Genomic DNA, 23587 nt, shown 5'->3' on the forward strand with positions numbered 1-23587 from the left:
GGAACATTTAAGAGTAATGAGGTCTTTCATCAATTTCCTACAAGGAAATGTCATGGACAAATGGAGCTCAGCACATATATAAGGGAACAAACTGTTCTCCTAATTGAAAGTATTCATTTCCAAAATATTTCACTAATATGTCAAAAAGGAAATGTTTGTGAAGGTCAGTTAAACTGTGGGGACCTCAGGGTTAAAATACCATGTACCTTTGTCTAAGTCCTGCTGAATGGTCTCCTCCTCTGTTGGCTCTGCTGGCAGCACGGTGACCTTAGTTCCAGTCTGCTGGATGAACTGCTGAAGGTTTACCTGCCGCAGCTCCTTGGTAAGCCGCTCAAGCTCTTGCTCTTTCTCCTAGGTAGCAAGAAGAAAAGCAGCCATCAGTGTAAATGCATCCATTAGCGAAAACAAATCTCAAAAACCTCTCTCATGTAAGGCTGTTGAAAACTTGGCTTTAGACAAGACATCAATTATGTTATGCCAGATCCCAAAAACAGACAGCACACCACAGACACTCATAGTAAGGGAAACAATACCAGCATTATATCAGCGAACAATGGACAACACATTGAGTGAACTACTCCGATAACAGGAATACTGGGCAAGTCATTAGCTGCACATATTGAAGAAGCACCCTGTGTAAAAAGAAGACAGTAAGCCATTCTGGTGGAAAAGTTTCAGCAACAAAAAGAAGAAAGAAAGAATACATCAGCAGCCATTCATTTGTCTAATTCTGCATCTACCCCAATATGTTGCAAGCAACTGCCACAGGATAGCAGTCATTTATCAAAAAACATGAAGCATCGGAGCCAGATTTATTGGAGGGTGGAATCCACAAATCTTACAATCTGTCAGATGCCTGACAAAGCAGCAAAAAATTTTATGAAACCATTATGGTGCATAAATAATTGATTATGCAGGTAAGTATGGAACAGCAGATGCTGCCACTTCAGAGGTTTTCTTCTTTCTTTAGTTTTTGTCTGGTTAATTTTATGCTTTGAAAAGTAACTGAAATACAAATTAAACTGACACTCTGCTATAGCAATTTCTCTATAAATAGAAGGTCATCATGGACAAATGTGAAAGATGTACTGTAAATATCTAGTAAGCTCTTTGGGCCCTTGTATAAATGAAGAGATAGCACGCCTGTTTTCCTTCATGCTTCTAAACCTCCTAATCTCCCGTATTCTATCACTTTCTGCAATGTGCTGTCCATTACGCTTTCTCTGTAAGCGGTCCACTGCTGTCCACTACATTCTGAGTACCCACTGCTTTGCTGTTATCATACGACAGCCACTTATAACTCCTCACATTTCCTGCTCAAGACTTGAAGCTTAATGTGGTCACTAGATGAGTCTCCTAAAATTGCTACCATGTTTCACTGACTTCTTCAAGTCTCTGAGCACTTTACCTTAATTTGTGATTTTCTCTCTAAACCAGGGGCGTCGAATTCCGGTCCTGGAGGGCCGCAGTGGCTGCAGGTTTTCATTGTAACCATCTTCTTCATTAGTGACCAGTACTAATTAACTTCTTTTGCCTTAGTTTTAATTAACTTGACTCAGCCAAACAATAATGAGACACAAAACATGCAGCCACCTGACCAGCTCACCTGTGCCCATCACACAATATCTGAATATAAAGAAAAGTGAAGGTCTCAGTAAGGTTGATCTCTCAAGTCACCGAAACATTTTGATGGTGTTCTTAGAAAAAAAACAGAAAATAAACAGTTTTGGAAATGTCTGCTGTGGCAAAATGAGAGCAGCAACAAGCCATGGAATTGAATAACGGGTTTAATTAACAGCCAGAATCGGCCTCTCATTAAGAAACTGGTTAGAATGAAATTGGTTGGAGTTTGAAACCCCAGTTTAGCTGGTCATCTGTTGGCTCGTTTCACGTCTCATTTCTGTTTGGCTGCCGTTTAATGAAGAAATGAATCAATTGAAAGGAGTGAATCCTTAAAAACAGAACTATTAAAATGAAGTGAAAAGGAGTTAATTAGCAGTGAAACTGTCACTGATTAGGAAAAGGGTTTGAATGAAAACTTGCCACCACTGCGGCCCACCAGGACTGGAGTTTGACACCCCTGCTCTGAACCATGCGGCCTGCTCTTGCCAAACTCACAGATGTGAATCGCAATTTTGGCACATCTCTGCTGCCACCTTGTGGAAATAAAAGAAAGGCCTTGTGTTCAACATGGAGCAGGAACCCTAGAAATGTAGTTCACAGTACCCACTAATAAGAGTCCTCTTCCACCCTTTCAACGGTTCCATGGCTCTCTAACACTTCTTTTCTCGAGGACTGGCTATAGAATTTGAAACGATCACACACTGGTTGTAATCAAATCTCTGGGATGACCACTGGGAATTGTCTCCGCCTGACACATGACACGGCATTCACAAGCAGCTCTCCAATTGAAATTTTTGACCTTTTGGCACAAAAAGGGGAGTAGTATTTTATTAGTTTATAATTGTGGTGAATTTATGGTGCTTTGCAGTATATTTAAGACAGGCGTCTTAAACTCTGGTCCTGGAGGGCCGTCGATAAATGTGACATGGGCAGTGATTATCAATAGTTTAAATTGACATGACCCAGTGCTGAGACGAATCCAAGTTGTGTAACAGGCTTGTTTAGGTTACAGGACTCTGTGGCTTCAGGCTCAGCAGCTCAGCTGGGAAAAACTTACCAAGTGTTTATAAAAACAGTGTTTTGAAATGAAATGAGAAAACCGATAGCTCACTGTGGTGATGTGTCAGTTACTGCATGCAGCACAGGGAGACAAGTTAAACTGAAAAAAGTAGGGTCTGAAAGTTAAAAGGTAAATTATACTGTCCCACTGACAGAAACACTGTTGTGTGTCCTGCGTTTGAACTGCCAGCCTCTTGGCTTCTCTTTAAAGTCTCCTCTTGTCTGTGTACATTTTTCTTGAGGTGTTTCAAGTTTTCTTTTTTTTTATACATATGAAAGATGTGTGTTAGATTGGTGATTTCAAACCCAAATGTGCGTGCGTGTGCGCCGATGTAGGCCCTATAATGGCCTGGAGCCATGCCCAGGGTTGTTTTTTCTACTGGCTCTGATGTTGATGGGATAGACTGTGACTCTCCTTGACCTTGAACAGGATTTAAATGGGTTTTGAGAATATGTATATATAATATTCCAAGGAGACTTTCCATTTGGAGTTAGTGTATTAAATATTATTAAATTTGCTTCACCCTAAATCTGTTTTTTTGAGCTGGAAACAGGCATTTTTCGTTTCACTTATTTTAATGAAATGATAATCTCGCCAAAAACATAAATTGCACAATTTTTGGCCCCTAAAGCAAAACTGAAACATTCTAATTTGGTTACTCATTGGAATTATACTGCTGAGTGTTGCAAGATTTTTTGCACTCCTACAGCAACCCCAGAGATGTTGCTAAGTAGACAGTGAAAGGAATTAAAATTCACTGAAATTAAAATACAGCACAGTCCAGTTTACCCACAAATTTGCTTACCAAGCAATAGCTGTACGTCTCCCAGCGCTAGCAGTTTATCACGCAAGACTTAATAACACATGAAATGGGACGCTTAAAGGAATAAAAAGGCACTGAACAGTACTAGTGTGCACAAGTTGAGGGATTTAAAATGAAAACAACAACTGCTCTGTGATTTCTGAAGGTTACTTTAATAGGACGTGTTATGAACAACTGCACTGTCCAGCCATGTTGTCATCAATATCCCCGAATTACTGATAGCTATGTTTAGTTCAGTAGTAAAGTTCTGACTAGTTGTAATTACCGCAGGCCATACACATAACAGCTTCTTCTCAGACCTGTATAGTCCAGTTTTGGGTCACGATACATACTAGGCATGTCAGGAGTTAAGTATCTACAATGGCTGGATGGCTTTGATAAGCTATGTAACACATTTCAAGGAACATGGGGATTAGTGAATCTTCTCCATGAAGACAGAGAAGAGGAGTGGAAAACATCTGCGCTTTTGTGAAAAATATGGATTCTGATGTTGGGCAAAAATGCATATGGTGCTTTGCAAAGCAATGTCCACGGGGTTAGCCCAAAACCGGGCCAAGTAACATCATTTCATATTGATCAACATAAAAGTTACTTTAGTTGTGATACGCACTCATTATGTGATTAGCAATTTCTAAAGTTAATATTTGTATCTTCCAGTGAATTTGTCACAACACTCTCTCTGCCTACACTCAGCTGTACAAAAGCAAATGGAGTTTGATGTGCTCTGTTAAGCTGGCTCAGACACGGCATCATGTTAAGATATTGAAGGATGTTCCATCACGGTTCCCTCAGTACCTGCTCCACATGGAACATCCCTGCCAACTGCACACTAAATGGACCCTGCTGTATACTGAGCAGGGGAGCAGGTTCTTTACTGCTACCGAACATCCCCGTCACAAGACACATCTGCCAAATTGACCATATAAAGATGTTGGCAAAAGACAGAAGCTGCTCAAATGTGTGACTCTTCCATCCAAGCGCTGCGTACAGGGGCCTCCATTGTAAAGTACCCTACTAATATTTGTTATTTCCACATGCACTGTTGCAGTTTTTCTTGAGTGCTGTGTAGCTTCTCATCATAAACTGAGCTTGCAAACTGTACTTGGACATCTCAAAGCATCATTATACACATTTAAAAAAAAAAAAATCTGTTTTATAATTCATTTCCATGACACAAAAACACTCCAGATTTCATGTTTAAATGTGTTCCTTAATAAAAACAATAAAGTTTGTTCTCTCCTTTGCTTTTCTGCTAGTCAAACATGGTTGAGGGCACTGCACAGTAATTTTAGAAGCTCAAAAGCTTTATGGGGAGACACTACTGCCTGGTATTTAAAATTTTCAATATTAAAACAGCAAGCACAATAGTCAAATGAGAACAAGCTTTTGTAACGTGTTCTTTTAATGCCCTTAATTATCAAGGAGAACTATGTGCTCTCTCATTTTTGTACTTGAATTGCACCTCTTCCATGACTTAGGAGTTGAGCTTTTCTTCTCCAAGCTACTGTCTGAATACATGTTATACCTAAATTACAGGGTGGAAAGATGCTACACCATCATTTTGCATAATGTTTCTTTATTATCTAATTATGACAGCAGTCTTCCTTGCACGTATGTGCAGATTTTCTCCCCATCATTTGAGGTCACGGCTGCTCACATAAAGGCAGTTCTGAACCTAAAACCCATATAAGATGACTGTATATGATAATCTAGTGTGTTAGCTTTAACACAGGAGGTAGAGAGGGGGGAAATTTTCTAAAAGGGGGTCAAGAACTCCATAGGAGCCACCAAGTACTAGGAAAGGAGAGGTTAGGAGCACACACTGATATGGCATGTTACCGCACCCACCACACAATGAACCACCTCAGGATCCCAGTTAGCACCCGAGTCCACCTGTGCTTGCAGTTCTGAATGAAGATTAAGGTCAAGCCCAGGACAGAGCAATTGCAGGTTAAGGAATTCATAAAAATGAGGTGCAGGGGTAGGCTCCAGCTTCCCTGCTCAGGATAAGTGGGTTTGAAAATGGATGGATGGACAGAACTGATGGATGCCACTTATTTGTCCACAGTACACTGCATAATCATTTTAAGTGAAACAGAGATCAGTTTGCTCTGTTTGTTCTGTCAAGTCACAGTGTATTTCAGTGCAATTTGCCCATGGTACAAATGCGTACAGCTTGAAGTCTGCTCCATGCAATGAACTACTTTCCACAGAAAACTATGCTCCCATTCTTTAATTAAAAAAGACTAACAATATTGAATCCTTGCCTGAAAAGAGTGACCTCACTACTAACAAATGCAATGCTAATGAGTGGTGTCTCCTCAAGTGAATAGCCTGCATTGGTAAGCAATTTATTAATTGTATAACTCTTCTCGCTTTCATTTACTTCAAAAATAGATTTTTTGGTTATTACATAGTGGCTCTGACTGTTTAGCGGACAATATGGTAAATTAGAACCAGACAGCGGTATGTAGCAATTAAAGCTGGAGTATTCAGCAGTCGTCATTTTAAAGAAAATATCTTACCTTTGGCTAAAGTACTAAAATCAAAAATGACTTTTCTTATTTATGTAAACTTCTGATTTATTGCTGATCAAAAATATGAAAACAGACAGCACAGAAACTGAATATTCTCTTTGGGCCTTCCAGGTTTATTCATCCCATGTCCCTGAATTGCTGCCATGTTGTTTGGCCTATGTGGTATGTACATAATAATAATCTGTGATAATCTGGCACCACGTCCAGAGCGTCCATATTGTTGTCATGATATGTCGCTATCCTGGAGAAGGAGGTACTTTCAGAAAAGGAGTTTACTAAAGTGTTGTGCATTTGGGTGCTGTACTGTACTTCATATGAGGGGAGACACAGGTTAAATGCTGCTGCTTGATCTCCAGCTCATTCAAAGTGTCGAGTCTCCAACATGAATGTACATTTTGTAAGCTTCAGAGGTCTTCAAACAGGTTTAGTTACACTCTTTCAAAAGATCACCAACTTCCACCTTTGTAGTCCAGTTGCTTTAGGAGCACTAAAAATACTGAATATTAAGAAGTGAAATTAAATGATGGGATTTCTAAAAGATGTTTTACTTATGTAGAACACAGTACAGAGAACATGGGAACAGACTGATAGGCAAAAAAACGTGTATATTGTCACACGTGTGTCTGTGGATCACTTTCTGGGCCCACCTGAGGTAGGTACTACCACCCTGGGTCAAAAGACCTTCTCCTTGTTTGTTTCCTCCACAGTACAGAGAACACGCCCAGTGAGTGCAACTGACTCCACACCTTCCAGTCCCCCACCCATAAAGCCCACAGCTACCAGAAGGATGTGTTCAGTCTTCAACAGAACACACTACAAGACTGAGCTCCTTTCACCCTGACCAGACCTAAACAATTGCCTAGTCTGACGGATATCTTACTGGATATTTTGAGTTCTTGTATTAGCGTGCAATATCAGCACTTCTTTTGTTACTTTTTGTTGATAGATTGGGTTGGCGCCCTAGCATTTCTTTATGGAACTTGCAGTGCTTTCCTCCACCACAATATGTTATTAGAATATATACTATAAAAGATTCAATGTGCTCTTAAACCATTCACCAAAGCTAGAATAAAGCCAAAGAAGTTGTATTATGAACTAAAAGTGTTTTATAAATGAAATAATAACTGGGAAGAATAAGCAAAGCATCAAACATAAACATTATCTAGAGACATGGTAACAAAATCCTAGTGCCATCCTAGGCCTTCCTACCATGACCACTTGCCCATATTCATATATTGTGCACCCAACATCTGCCTCTTCTTTCCACTGTGTCTCTGACTCTGGCCTCTAGTCCTCCCAAATAGTTTAACTGGTGTCAACCATTACCCTCCCTATATACCTGATTGCTGGACCTCTGGAGGTGGCTTCTTACCATGGTCTAAAACAGGGCTGGGCAAGTTTTTTTTTACTCAAAGGCCACATAAAATTTTGAAAAAGTGTATAGTGGGCAACACTTCAGGCTATTTTTACAGTTAGCCTGCTCCCTACTTACAGTAAGTTTAAAATCCAACATAGGGCTATTAGTGCAAAGTTAACCAGAAAAAAAGAATGATCCAGTAAATCATCACAATCTGTGCCAGCATTTTCTAGAAACTAAATGAACTGATGATGATTAAGTCCTCTTGCACTTGCAAAGTTCACAAGTTTCATGATTTTGCCCAGGGAGATTTGCTGCATTACTTCCATCACTGGATCTTTTTGTAATCTGAGTCACAGTTGCTTCATTTGGACAAAACAATGACATACCATTTTATAAAACTTTGCTGTTCGTTTAGTATACTACTTCATTGATAAAAGCTCCCTTGTAATTTCAAATCTGCTATTAATTCCCAACAAAAAACCGAAGCTGTACAGTGTGTTTTGGATATGTACTTTCATCCAACACTATGCACTGAAACTTGAAGGTTTCCGTCTTCTTGCCTTACTCACCAGCCAAGTCTTCACTGATTACTAGTGATGAGCGAACCCTGCAGTGTTTGCTTGGCCGGGAGTTTGGTGAAATCATGGAAATGTTCGGGAACTTCATTGAGCTCAGCAAAATGCATGGAAGGCAAAGAGTAAAGAGATACTGAACTAGTTTTGAGTGTCTTATAATGGTACATCCCCAAGGGCTACAGAAGCATCTCCCAATTATGCTGGACTGATTATTGTGACCAAAAATGTGATCTGAGCTATGAGGCAGCAGTGCTAACTACTTCACTACTGTGTGTCAGACAATAAAAGATGGTTATGGAATAATAACAATAAATAAAAAAACACAACAAATGACCACAAACTAGTAACAAGTACATAACACATAGATTACTGTCTGGGGATACCCATTGTTTGGAGTCACTGATTGCAAATGGAATGTCTTTTTTGTTCCCAATGTATCTGCGCAAATGCTTTGCACAGTAAGAAAATATTTCTAACAAGAATAAAGACCTTGTAAATAGTACTAAATCTTTTATTTTTAGTATTTCCAATGGACTCGTGTTTTGTGACTACTGGGCTCTTTTACGGCTTGTTTTGACTATTGGATGCGGCTAATTATTCACGCATGGGCAGCACAGTGATGTAAGGAGACCTGGGTTTCTGTGCTGGGCCGGTCCTGCTTTTGTGGAGTTTGCATGATCTTCCCAGGTCTGTGTGGGTTCTCTTCAGGTGCTCCAGTTTCCTTCCACAGTCCAAAGACATGCAGGTTAGATGGACTGGCAATGCTAAATTGTCCCTAATGTGTGGCTGGGATGTATGCGTGTGTTTGCCCTGCGATGGACTGGCACACTGTCTAGGGTTTGTTCCTGCCTTGTGCCCTATGTTAGCTGGGATTGGCTATGGCACCATCTATGACCCTATTCAGGAGTAAACAGGCTAGAAAATGACTACTTAGCCATGTGGTACTGTGCTGCAAGTGCACAGGGATCATTGTTGTATACCCAATGACATTATTAATATTCTTATTATTATGAGTTAATATACCACTCCAATGAAAATATTGCAAGTTTTTTGTTTCCCCCGGGTAGAAATCCAGCTGGAGTACTGATCAGCTCGTAACATCATTCATGTGTAAAGGATATCGGCAACAGTCTTACAATACACAAGCATAAAAGTTCTCTGCCTGGCTGCCACAGCTGTGATAGCAAGCTGGCCTTGCAAACCATCACGGGGAACTTAGAAAGAAATGTTTAAGCTAGCTGCATGGACAAATTCCAAGGAAATATTCGGCAAATGATGTTACCGGCACACACTGCAAAAAAACACTTTGGTGAATTTTGCCAGACAACACTACTGATTACCTCACCCCTTTAGGTAACTGTTCCGGGTGATAAACTTATTTTTTCAAATTTGCACTTGTAGAATTCTTTTCATACACTCTTTTAAAAACTCCCCTTTCAGAAAATTGCTTGCTTTGTTTAGCAATTTTTATGCAAGCAGGTAGCCGGCCTGTGTACTGCATAGGCTTTACGGAGAGTAGAAGGGGAAATGCACTTAGGTGAACTATAAACTAATATGAGAATGGCATCACTTTTTCTACACACTAAACATATGTTTTGTATTCCTACTTATGTGAGCTCTGTGCATGTTTCATTGACAACAACTTTCTGGTTATTCATCTTGTTCCCTCACAGTATAACGAACACATGCTAACTACTAAATCAAGCTGATGCAGTATTCATGTGGTGTCTAAGGGCAAGCAGTGTAATATGGTGAACACTGACTAACTGATTTTTGAACCGCAAGGACCTGTTAACACTGGCTGACAGTCTGTATTCAGCCCATAAGCCCACATTAGTCTAAAGACTCTTCTTGGGTCTGTGGCAGCACTACATATGCTCCAGGGACCCTAGGCTAAAGCTACCTCTTGGGGTTCTTGTTGTCCCCACTCTCTTTATGACCTAACAAGCCAGGCCTCTATGGCGACACCCAACCTGCCTGTTCTGTCAGAGGGACAGTATGGCTCCATACTTTCTGTTCTAAGACTGAGTGCTCTCTAGTGGCTAGGAGATGTTGCCACCTTAGCGTCTCTTTCAAAATGATTACTGTGCACCTGCCTGTAGAACCTCCAATACATAAACACATAAGTTGAAGTGCCTTCTGGTGGTGTCCATACTATTATTTTGGCAAGGCAGCAGGTGTTAACTGTTGATGTATGCATTTTTAGGGCACTGTAAGGAGGCCCCATCTCATATCACCTCACGCCACTTGCAATTCCAGTCCTGGCTGGGTCCCCCACCATAACATAAAGTACTTTGGATGCCATTCACATGAAGGCCACAGCATAAAATAAAGACTGACAGTAGGCGATTGCTAAATTTTCAGTATAAAGCAGCAGCTGTGGAAATCCATGGCAACTTCAGAAAGAGTCAAATTAACAAAAATAATTCACTGAATGAAGTATTGTATTCTGTAAGTATTCTAGAACACTTAACAAAGGTCACAAGTTCAGTGAACAGTTATCTAATACCCCACCCTATCCTGACTGTAGCCAGTCCTGGCCGAGGCACTGCATTTCATTATTTATAGTCACACTTGGCAGACAGCATAACAACGGCCTGAGCAGTTTGTCCCACAATTTGACAACTTTGACATTTTGCAATTGGAAAGGTGCTGCAGAGGTTTTAAAATTTAAACAAGTGAAGCAAATGGTTTTAACTTTTCAATGAGCTATGCAGCTCATGTGCTGGTTTCTGCTTTTTAAGGTGAACAAAAAAAAAAAGATGCTCTTAAGAGGAAAACTTTAGCAAATACTGATGCGTTTCATTTTCAGTCAGCTTTAACAGATCAAGAAAGCACCTGACAATAGTAGGATGTTGCAGTGTTATCTTTAGGTTTGTTATAAATTGCAGTAGATATTTACAGAGTTCACTGTCTGATTTGTTGGCAATTTTAAAAGAGAGCTCTGTTCTAGATTGATGCATTATCATTGTTCATTGGAGAAAATGTATTATAGTTATTAAAAAAACATGATTACTGTGAGTGGGGTCAGGGGGAACAGGATCACTATTGCTGAAAACTACTTTGTAACATAAAATGCATAATAAGAAATGGTATAAATGATATCCCTAAAAGAAAAGTGTGTAAAAACTAGCACTCGGAAACAGTTAAACCCAGCTTGTTTTGAACCTTTAATACCTACAAAAACAAACCTTGTGGCCTTGTGCTGACTGAAGCATTCCAGTTCCATGCCACTTTCAGTGTGAAACAAGTTCTGACAGGACAGCTCTATGGAGATTAGAGCACACCTGCCTGTTAAGCCACAGCATTGCGTTTTCTGTGCACAGAAATTCAATTATTTAACAAACAGCAAACATGCCCCCACTCTCCCTGTGCGCCACACTGTACTGGGCTCTCAACCTGAGGGGAGGGTGTGCACATGTCACCGCCATCACCACATCTCCTGGGAGAGCACTGTCATACCTGGGAGAGGGGCTCCCGGTGCCAACATGCGAGGTTTTCTTTTGTGTACGGAAACTTATAATGTTTGGATTAAGTTGGTTTAAGTACCTCAGGTTAATTTATTATTAAAGATACTTAAAAGAATTAAATTGCTTTGTAGGATTAAAACAAACAAACTGCAAAAGCATGGCAGCTTTCTTTAGCTAACAACACCAGATAAGCCAAGACTTTTTTTTCACATGGCAGCCATTCTTCTATGTATTCGTACATTATAAATCAGGCAATGAATTGAATATGGAAGAAGAAACCTACAAATGAACACAGAGTGGAGACAGGATACAAAAAAATCTTGAATTTTACATTTCATCTGAGGAATGGGACCATTTAAGTGTGGTGGGAAATTTGTAATCGGGTGGGAAAAACGACACGTATTGGCACAGCAACATCACTTCCAAGGTTGCCGCCACAGTCTTGTGTGCGTGCAAAGACAACATTTATGCTCCAGAACACCTTTATTTTATAACTATCCTTAATAAGAATATCAATTTCTTAATATTAGCATTTGATTTACATATTTTAAACTGTGTTATGAATCACCTTTGACAAAGGAGCAGTTCCATTATTGCCTTTTGTGCTTTGTAATATCAGCAAAACGGACTTGAGCCCAGTACTATTTACTTAATGTGATTGACTGGGTCCTTGTCCAGGGCTGGTTCATGCCATTAGCCTGGTGCTGCTGTTAAGGAATAATCGCATTTCCAAAATTGATTAGCAGAGAAATACAACACTTTTAATTGCTCAAAACAAGTATGAGACAGAGAAATTGGTTCCTAGAGTGCAGTATCCCTAAATAAATTATCCTTCAAACATGAGATTTAATTATAGCCAATGACAGGCTATTAAAATCCTAAATGTAATTTTGTGTAACCTTGAAACTTTAACATTGTCCAAATGAAGACGACTTAGAAGTCATCCTGAACTACCCACTGTCCACAACCAGACAGAGTACTGAAGAGATTAAGAAGGCTCAAAAGATGTTTGTTTTACGCAGTACAAATTAGGAAAGATTACGCTTAAGCTTTATAACACACTAGGGAGGCCTCAGCTGGAATACTATGTTCAGCTTAAAAGATATTTCAGCACATCTAGAGAAGAGAACTGGCAGTAGATGGTCGTTGTTACTTCTGATGAGTTAGACTAAAGGTGACATGTGGAAACTACATATTTTCACAGTAAATTTTACACTCATGTCAGAAACTATTTCTTCAATACATGTAATAATGGTTTTATAGATATTAATACATTGAGGACTTTCAAATGCCGACTTAATGTTTTCTGAAATAGTTGGTGAAATAGACACTGACATACTGGTTTGGGCTAAATGGCCTGCTCTGGTCCAAACGTCTGTTATGTGTTTACAGTTCAAAAAACTATTAATAATGAATTGTAAAATGCAGAACAGAGCACAATATATAATCACTACAAGCAGAAAAACCATCTCACATTAGTTTCATTCCTGGAAGAGGTTTCATCAGCTTTTTCCACGATAGGATATTTAATATATTATTCTATCATGCCAATATAAATCTGAGACATTTAATATATTATTCTATCATGCCAATATAAATCTGAGACAGTTGATCATCCAATATGTTTTGCCAACATTAACTGCAGGTATTTTGGCTGACACCGCAGTACAGCAGGCCAGTATGCTATCTTGTAGTGTTTGCTCTCTGATCTGATGCATGGCAGAATTTACCCTCTGTAGAGAGTTTGCACATTCTTCTCATATTAACGGAGTCATCCTTCCTAAGGTTACAGTTTTGCTTTATTGTTGTTGTTTGTAATGTAGTCCAGTACTAGAAAATGAATGTGCAGAAAATGGATGGACACAGTCTCACTTCAAAACTTCAAATAAACAATTACCTGTAATTTCTTAGTAGTCTGTCCCAAAGATCGCTCAACAGCTCGACAGCTGTTCTCTAGCCGAGCCGTCTGCTGACCTTGCAGATCCAGCTCCCCTTTGACCTTGATGATCTTGGCCTTCAGGTCCTCTTCATTGATTTGCTGTGTCTCCTGAAACTCCTGCTGGAGCTTCTCTGCCTCAATGCCTGCTTCCATACTGTGGATCTTTGCCATATATTCCCTGAGTTTATCTTCACACTCGTGGACTCGTTGCCTCATTTCTTGAAACTGCTCTTTCAATTGTTTTTCATTCTCCTGTTCAATTTGCAGTTCATTTTCCCAGAATTCCTCCTCTTCAATTTCTATCTCACTTTTCTTGATCCTCTGCTCTAGTCTCATGATTTCCTCCTCTAGTCCGTTGCTGTGTCTTTCTGCCCAAGACCTCAGTTCTACCTCATGGCACTCTAGCTGTCTTTCCAAGGAATGCAGTTTGTCTTTTTGCAGCTGGACCAGCTTGACCAGCTCTTCTGTGGTAGTTTTAGATGAATTATTGTTTAATATCTTTTGCCTCACTTCTGTCTCTTTACTTTTACCAAATATATCCATCAGTCCTTTGGCACCACCAGTAAAAGTTAAGGATTTCCTCTTGGGTTCTTTCCGCTTTAATGACTTGTCCATCTGAGGCCTGAGCTTAGCTAAAGGAGGCAAACTCTGCCTATACAAGGTCCTTTCTGGTATGCGGGCCATGGAATCGGAAGTAGGCCTCTCACTAAGAGAGGGTCCAGTTCTCTTCAGAATAAGCTGCACATCACTGGCATATTGACCCCATTTATTGAGAGACATGATTGGATTTTCATGTGGTGCTAAATGTCTCTCTGTATCTCTCCATTTCTCTATCAGTGTGTATCTTCCTGTACGACCTGTTAGCAGAAATAAACAAAACATTATGAAAAAAAACTATTTACTGATTCTGTAATTAGCAAAAAGTCTATAATAAAGCGTCTTAAAGGGTAAAACATTACTGAAGAGAAGAGCAAGTAAACTGGAAATGCAAAATGTGAGTTTAAAAAGGGCTTTAATGAATGTGCAGCATGAAGTGAACTATTTTGTTAAGTGTAACTAAATTATATTTTAACAGAAAAATATCCTAAATTATACAGAAATCAAGCAGATGTGGACTTTACAGTTATTTATTTTGGAAGCTACTTTAACTTTAAGTGTTTTTCACCATAGCTATTTTCTATGTTCCAACTTACAAATATTAAGCTGCGTTTTGCAAAAAAAAACAACTGTATGTGTAACATGGTGATGAAATAATATATTACAAAGAGTGGCCTGCATTTTTACCAAACTGGGAATTGTGCTATACATTTACAAGGTTTGACAAAAAAGTATAGTTACAAATAGTTTAAAAATGCTATATTAAAGTGTGTCCATGTAATTTTACAATAACTCCATTAAAATGGGAATATACATCCATTCATATGATATGCCAAAATTTACATTGAACATTTTTCAAATACTTAATATGTTGATTTTTATCTAACCTAAAACAAGATTAGTAACAAGTAAATTAGCATACATATTACATTTTTTTAACAAAAGAAAGTGAAAATCAAACATACTGTGGGTGTCCCATAACGTAACTGAGGTTCAGTTAGAAGAAGTTTGTTTAAAACATGATCAGACACACAAGGTGACACAAAATGGTTCATTTTCTGATAGAATGTCATGTGTTACAGCATACCCCCCATTTATTTTGGGTACAACAACCCTGTGCGGCAGTACTGGCATGAAAAGGATCAAACAGGTAATGAACGACTCAGTCTGGCCTGTTTGGCAGCGTTACCTGATGGACACGGTGTTCTTGCCTTTCTGTGGTGTGTCTGGTAGTTCTTGTTATTGAGTTTAAGTGTGATTTATTTTCTTCTCTTCACATCTAGTGATGAACTTTGGACAGCACAAACTTAAACCATTCATTAGAGTCCTACAATGTTTTTTCTTCTTTGCCTCTTGAAGTCTATGATGTGGACATATGCACTAAATGGTACTACTGGATGTAGGTATGCAGTATGCAATAACTATATCTAAAAGACGTCACTTTCAAAAGGTGCTAAAATGGCAAACACAAGAAGTGACAGATGATTTCTAAAAATAAGGAAGTGGACCTGGTAGATGAAAAAGGAAACAAACATGGGCCGTGGCAAATGTGACACTAAATGAAGGAAGGAGGTGGCTTTAGAAAGGGACAAAGAAAATGCTGTGGGAAACTCTGCACATTGTCAACAAAGGGAACTACAGTGACCCCAACTCTGCAACAGTAAGCGGCAGACATGATTGGTATCACCAAAATCATGGAAATGACATACAGGATCTTAACAGCTCGTCTTTTCTGACTGACCATAGGAATGTGGGGCATTTTAGTTGAAAATGGACTAGCAATGCTTTAGCAAAGAGACTACAGTTTTCCAGGAAAGTGATTAATTTTATAATGGAAATGAGTCAAGGGACAGACTGTAGAAAGCAGTAGTTAGTTTACTGTGAAAACGATGAATCAGCCTTTTGCTTTGAACATACTGCCTCAAATGAAGGCCTAAGTGTTAGTGGACTGGCAAATTAGACATATAACTGAGAAACTTTGCTCTCAATTCATCGCCACCCTAGCATGTATTAAACTTCAGGAAAAGGCATGAAGCAAAACAGATATTCTGCAATAAGAACATTTACTATAAAAGATCAGATAAAAATTAACATGGAAAAGGCTCACTGGTAGAGTGCTATGCCAAATTATTATTGCTGTACAAAATCTGGCAGAGCATAACTTTGGATTTTGAAGGAAGAAATCAAAGGAATACTACTATGTAAAAGTGTAAGGCAAGATTTTTTATTATAACTTTTGTCTGTTTTTTTCTTCTGCATTAGTGTTTCAGTAGAAATGAGTAAACATCACATTTCCGAGTATTAATTTTCCAAAACATGAAATGTTACAGATATAATGTTTGTATTTCCCTACAAACATAAGTAACAGATCACTTTTCAGATAATCACTTTTGTGTATAGCCCAGTACACGACTAAACAAAGATAACAAGCAGGTGCTAATGATCAATGATGCAATGAGTGTGACAGCACAAGTTCTCCGAGATGCTTTGGGCAAATGGCCAGCTGATTTTCTTATAAAACTGCATAACTGTGTACCTAAGAGAACTGATGCAGGGTAAAGAGTGGTCATACAAATTACTGATTTGATTTAGGTTTTTTTTAACTGTTTATTGCTGATTATAATATATGTTTTGATATTTAAACTTCTCATTTCATTGTTTTTCTTCGCTACACAGAATTATTTTACATGTTACTATGATATTTGCACAATACTAATATTAGCATTTTTGTGTCTCTGATAAGTCACCAGTGGCTTGAAATGTAGACAGCATTTCAAAGACCAAGATATTAATGGTATTTAATATTCAAGTCCTAGCACAGCAATTGCAGCCATTATTGTGAAGAACATAATTGTAAAATATGCTAAAACAGCAATGCACTTACTGCTCTTCTTGACTTCACTGACATAAGCCATCCGGAATAAATATCACCTGTTATGTATTTGAGAACACAAAGACAAAGGAAGTCTGTGTTACAAGTGGTTTATTGATTTTTGGCCCCGTTTCAGATGCTCTCGAAGCCTTCTTCAAAGTCTTGATCTCCACAGTACTGATAGCCAAGTTTATAGCTTTGGCAATACAATGAACATGAAAAAGCAAACTCCGAGTTCAAGGTTTGCAGTTTTTCAACTCAGCGTCTGTGACTTCTTCCATAGTGAATTTCCCAGCTTGAATATAAACATCTCAGATTCATGTAAAAAAAAGTACGTCAAATTTGGAATTATGAATTTAATAAAACACCAAGAATAGCATCTTTATCGCCATAAAATGATACACAGTTGGAGTGTTGAATATAAAGAATCACTTCAACCTGCTATCATTATTTATAAGAGTCTAACAACTGTGAAGACGTGTACATTTTCTGGCTTGCTATGACCTACATAATGTTGAATTCATCGTTGCAAATCTCTTCTATTGCTTTACTTGTGGCGAGCACCTGTATCAATGTGTTTCAGTTTTAGAGTATTCAGGCTGCTGTCACAGAACTGTCAACCACCTACATAAAGAGATAGATAATAGTATAAATAATGACAATATTTTTAAACGAAAATAGTAAATTATAAAATTTGTTATGCCATCAATTGCATATCTGTCATAGGAAAGTAAAAATACTTTATGTATTACCTTTGATTAATATATCATGTTCACTTTTGATTATAAAATATCATATACGCAGTATTATCTTCTTATATAATATGCTGCCATGGCTGTTTGTTTGTCTGTCCAGGATTTTAAATCACCTGTAGCTTGCAAACCGTTTCACCTATTGACCTGAAATTTGGTACACATATACTACGTGACCTCTACTGTCTGCTTTTGGGGTGATGATTGACCTCAAAGGTTATTCCGCTTTTAATTTAATTTATTTTATTGTAGAATCAACTCTCGGCAGCAGCTAGCAGGGCAGCCGTGCGGCACATGCGTACAAGCGCCATTCTCATTCCTTCGCTGTCACTTCCCCTACCCCTTTTTTATCTTAAATCATTCTTGAGGCAGGTTGAAGACTTAAGTGCCAGGTTAAGTGAAAAATTAAAGAAAACATACTAATTGCAACTCAAATACTGTCTTAATCAGTTTTAACGTGAAGAGATGCAGACGAAAGAAGAGATGAAGTGGGCTACTAGGGTGGAGAAATGAAGAGCTGCTCAGGAACCAGCAGGCGTATCAACCTCTGAGCAAACGAATGCTAAACGTACAGAGAAAGAGGATGAAAACTAAGAATGCTCAAGTCAAGTGTATTCACTGCACATTATCGTGCAGTGTGCCATTGCTGGTACAATATATTTGTTATTTAAGGACTACTGGTCAAATGACCACAAATCACCTTTAATTCTTATCTCTGTGTGTGTGTGTGTGTGTGTTCAGGGAGTTTACTTCAACAAATGGTGGCAAAAATAATATTACCAAAAATGTAAAAAATGATCACAGCAATGAGAGGCCTGTGCAAAACTGATTCTTTAAGACCACTCCTGCCCACTTTCTAAAATGTTTGGCCTACTCAGTCTGCCCTATTCATATCCATGCTCTAAATGTATCACCCTGCTCCAGCTGCTGGTTCTTTTGACAGGAATTGTTTGACACTTGACCAATTGTTTTTACTTCAGTCAGAGGATGAACACCCCTAGTTACCCCTTAGATCTTAGGTGATGAGAAGGCCCGTGAGATGATATTGCTTAATATGTGGCACTGTAGTGTACGTCTTGTGAACACTCACAGGGCTGCAACCATACAGCATTGGCTCTGTAGCCAATGGCATTTTTTTTAACCTAAGAGTGGAACATTAATTTTGAAAACTCTTAGTTTGTGAAGCAGTAATGTTGTCACCTGTCTTTGAGATGATGCAAACTGATGTGGTGGGCAGCTGCAGATAAACTGTAGGTTTTACAACAGCACTCCATCTAAACATCAGTTATCGTAGCAACCTTGTACTTCTCTGGAGTAAGAGTGACTTTGTGCACAATTTCTGGACTCTCACACTCACATGCTGCGGCATTTTTGAAAGATTTGGCAATATTTGTTGTGATACCAAATTCTCCACTTCTATCTAGCTGCTGTGTCTGCAAAGTGCAACAATAATTCAATAAACCTTTTGCCAAACACCATTTCATGTCGATAAATCTACTGACAAATATAATTCACATATTTTTTATTTTTAGGTTTCCAATTTTGTGTTTGCAAATGTCAGTATAATTTGTCCTCCCACAATTGGGCCTGAGTGACACGTGAGACCTGAAGTGCCTGACTTATCGTTATTTTATGCTAAAACTTTAAGCAGATGACAGGTGGTTGTTCTCCTTTCTCTTCAACTACATCCAAAAATGATTGACCTACATCATAATTTCCTTTGATTATATATAAGGCTTTAAAACCACAATTTCTAAGAGCCCTTTCAACAACATTGATATTTATTTTAGCTTGAGAGTGTTTTTTACAGTCTGTGTCTGCATTTTAACTGGAAACTCTACTTTGGCACCTGTCATGCTGCCTACAATGGGGGGGTTTCCTTACGATTATGATTTAGAGCACCAGTATTACATTTATATAAAATATAAAAAAATCAAAAATAGAAACATTTTAAAAATTGATAATATTCTAGCCCCTCATTTTTACTCCTTGAACATGTACTCTTGCTGCACTAAAATGACATACTATGCCACAAAGAATTAAGTTGGAACCTGCAAGACTTTCACTGGAATGCCAGCCGTTTTTGAAGTGACTCATGTAATCAGACTGTGTGACACTTCCGTGTGCTTACTTTAAGGCATAATGAGGGTGGCTGTGGTGTATCCTCTTGCAAACAGGAAAGAGTGATTTTAGTCGTAACTTAAATAACCTGCTGTAAACATTTTTCTTTCCACTAAAGATAAGCTTATGACAAAAAATATTCCTCATAGTTGCAGTAGAAGGTAAACCTCATTGAGACGTTTAGTTGCAGGAAAATATTGCTATTTTGTAAAACAACCAAAATCATCAATTCAAATCTGCATGTTACTTTGGTCTAAATTAGTCTCATAACAAATAACATACAGTACATGACTGGGGTTATATAATCAATTTCTAGGTTTAAAGATGTGAGAAAATATGTGCATGGTACCAAACAGTTCTTTGTATTTTTTTGTTGTACTGTTTGTTTTGACTGCTTACTCTGAATTGTCCCAGTGTGCGGTGTTGGCATCCCACTGAAAGCAGCAAAGCACTTGTTGTTGCTAGGGAAAATAAAAATGTATTATGATGATGATAGAACATAGGTTCAGAGGTTCATTACTGTCATGTATACAGAGTACAGTAAAATTCTTTTTTACATGTGCTAATCAACTTGCAACATAGCTGTCACTGTAGACTGGTGCCATTACCCTACTTTGACATTTGTTTCCGTTATCTGAAGTAACTACTAACACTGAAAATATACAACTTTTGAAACAATCTTCGACGTGTATATATATATGGATCTGATACTGGGCAGATAAATTCATTAACACAGAAATGACATGATTTAATTTGGAAATTAACAAATGAGGCTCTAGAACTGGATTTCTCAGATTTGAAAATGGATGGAGGTATGAATGGGTGGAAGCTTTAACTGAAGAGACAAAGATATTACAGCATGTGAACTGCAGGTAGAAAGTACACCATTTGAAAAAGGCTTGGGATCTCATTGATATCCACTAATTGGCTGTGAACAAAAGCAATTTTAATGGCTAATGGCATTAGCTCATACGTAACAGCACTCAGAATACAAGTCTCAAAGAGATTATCTTTAAAAGAGTATAGTTTTGGTATCAAGCAAAGTTTATTGTCATGTGATGTGACACCCCGTGTAGTGACAAGGTTAGCACCAGACTAGACAGTGGGCATCTTAAAGTTCACGACAGACTGGGATCAGACTCGAGAGAAATCAGACATGGAGACACAGACACAAAATGGTGCTATGTTCCAAAAACAAATGTGAGTTTTATTTATAGGTGCACAAAAAACACACAAAAAATGTCCCAATCAAAAATAGTGAATGATATTTACAGTGAATTGCCATCCCCAACGTGCTCCCTTTGCACAAGCCAATACGCTTTTCAAAAGTAAGTTAGTTTTCCTGTAACTTTACCCTGGCATCCCTTTCTCAAGCTAATCAATTCATAAACTAACTAAACACTCTACACCTTTCTGTTTTCTAAAGGTGGCTAAAAGATGCTCGATTTGACTGGCGCACACAGTGTCCTCCAGCAGGCCTGCCTGACTAGCTGCCGGCGTCCTATCGCGTGAAGGTAAAATCCTCATAAAAACGCACCCCCACACTTCAACGATTTAAACAGGTAAATGCTTCTTTTTATTTCATGTAAGTTGTCTTTTTAATATTCCTAGAACTTTTTTCTTTAAAGTGGTAATAGCTGGTAGACGGATTACCACATGTGTACTTAGTACAATGGAATTTGTACTTGTAGGTCTTCTCAGGGCACACAAGTTGAAAAAATTCAATACAAAACACGTAAACAAACAAACAAAAACAATACATAACTAGATAAAGAGTGTATAGTAGTTAGCATGCAACATGAAGTATGTACATACAATATACAGAGGTCAAAATACAGAATAAAATGGTCAAAAAAATCCAAACAATCAACAAAATACAACACTCGCAAGGAGCTACCAACATTACTAGAGCACATTCAATGAAAGAAAAGGGATTACTTGTTTCCTCAGCCTTTATATTACTGAGGGCAGTTAGTCCCTTGATGGAAATGGACAGGTGACCCATCTTCTTGTAGGACAACCCACAAAAGACATGGAACATGGTAACACCAAAATAGATACACAGAAATGACATTATACACAAAAAAAGCTAATAAAGAACACAGAATAATGTAAATGAACAGCAAAAGTAACAACATTAACATAGAAAAAGGAATAAAAAAGTAACAAAAAAGTTATAAAAAGAGGAATCTGAACCTCAGTTAAGGGACAAACCCTTGCTGGAACATAACAGTTATAATATTTGTTCTTATGACTTGAAACTGTCCCTGAATCTGTTAGTGTGAATGGCAATGGCCTTGTACAGTTCGCCATCAAAGGTAGGAAAAAAAAAAGAAAAGAAAATGTCCAAAGGAGAGCTACTGTACTTATTGCAAGGAGAGACTCAAGAAGCTGAATCTTCTGAATATTTTACTGAAATCCTTGCTAGCAAACTGTTTAAATCAAAGATCTGGCAATATCCTAGATGTGTGATAGAAAGCATCACACCAGTGACCTTTAAATCTCAAATCCACAGTTTTTATAACACTAAGAGAACACAAACTTGGCAACCTATGCTGCTGTTTAACTTCAGACTTTTCATCTATTTTATCTTTTAATGAATGGTGAGGGCTTTGGATCTGAGCCTTTCTTCTGTTTTAACACTACTCTTAAAAGTACTGCATATTCTAGTGCAGGGATTCCCAAACATTTTTAAGCTAAGGTGCCCCAAAATGTCATACCACCTAGTCAGGGTCCCCCACTACTAAAAAGCCAATGCTGTGAAGCTGGCCATAGTCTTGGATCTTGGTTTCAGGTAACAACTGTTTCATAGCACAATTTTGGACAAAATCAGGTCTGTTATTTAAAGCAAATGCTTAAGTATAGCAAACTACTGATGCATATCTGATCAAATACCTTGTGTTAGCCCTAGACTAAGCCCTTTCTTGCTGTACCACCTCCTGAAATTAAAGTTTATCTGCACCACCATTTTTGGTTGTAAATTGTGAACTACTAAACTCTAAGACACAGCTAAATGTAATAATTCTTTATTCTACCCACCATAATAATGCATTTGGGAATTTTAACAAGGGATTACTGATAATTTTGTGGAGGTCTGTGTCTTAATTGCTATGCATGTGCCAAATATTTTTTTTAAATTAATTACTTTTAATGTAAAACCAGCAATGGGATCTGATATTAAATAAAAAAGGCATTTCAGTTCTTTACATTTATAAAAATGATCCATCCATCCATCCATCATCTAACCCGCTATATCCTAACTACAGGGTCACGGGGTTCTGCTGGAGCCAATCCCAGCCAACATAGGGCGCAAGGCAGGAAACAAATCCTGGGCAGGATGCCAGTCCACTGCACAAAAATGATCCAGTTACCCTGGCAAATGGCTTCAAGTCAATGTAAAGGCTGAGCCTGCCTTATAGCTGTCCAGTTACATTTCTAGATTTCTCCCTGTTCCTGTATTTATTTTTACAGAAGGATGAAGGTTACTGAACATTGGTGACTGTCTGAAATAAAAGCTTTCCTCAATCGATTGATAACACTAAAATTAAATGTTGTATATGTGTATTTTATTATTAATATTTTTTAACATTCTTCTTTCATCTTCATTGTATATTATTCTGCATTACTCTTACAATTTCTAAAACTTTTCTGAAAATGATACAGCAGACAATTTTTACGAAACTTTGTAACTTTACCGGTTCAGACCTGAAAGAGAGAGGGAGACAGATGTTGGGTAGACTGCTTGTGTCGGGATGAGAAAGGCAGCATTCAACTGTTATGACACACATTGTTGCCAGTCTGTCTCAATTCTGGTATTGATTTGTTGAGAGCTAGAGAAGCAGCCCCATGAGCAGGAAC

General features: G+C 38.2%; 1 protein-coding gene across 2 annotated transcripts in view; it reads right to left on the reverse strand.

The window, feature by feature from the left end:
- The window catches only part of rassf8b (Ras association domain family member 8b), a 206751-nt gene that overhangs the window by 8224 nt on the left and 174940 nt on the right, over positions 1-23587 (reverse strand). For both annotated transcript variants that reach the window (XM_039761555.1, XM_039761556.1), the window contains exons 3-4: positions 13346-14244; positions 207-351 (exon numbers count right to left, since the gene is read on the reverse strand). In XM_039761555.1, the coding sequence (XP_039617489.1) occupies positions 207-351; positions 13346-14244 (1044 nt within the window). The remainder of the gene's footprint in view (positions 1-206; positions 352-13345; positions 14245-23587) is intronic.

The sequence above is a fragment of the Polypterus senegalus genome, chromosome 8, assembly GCF_016835505.1.
Source record: "Polypterus senegalus isolate Bchr_013 chromosome 8, ASM1683550v1, whole genome shotgun sequence".
In the NCBI taxonomy this organism is placed as follows: domain Eukaryota; kingdom Metazoa; phylum Chordata; class Cladistia; order Polypteriformes; family Polypteridae; genus Polypterus; species Polypterus senegalus.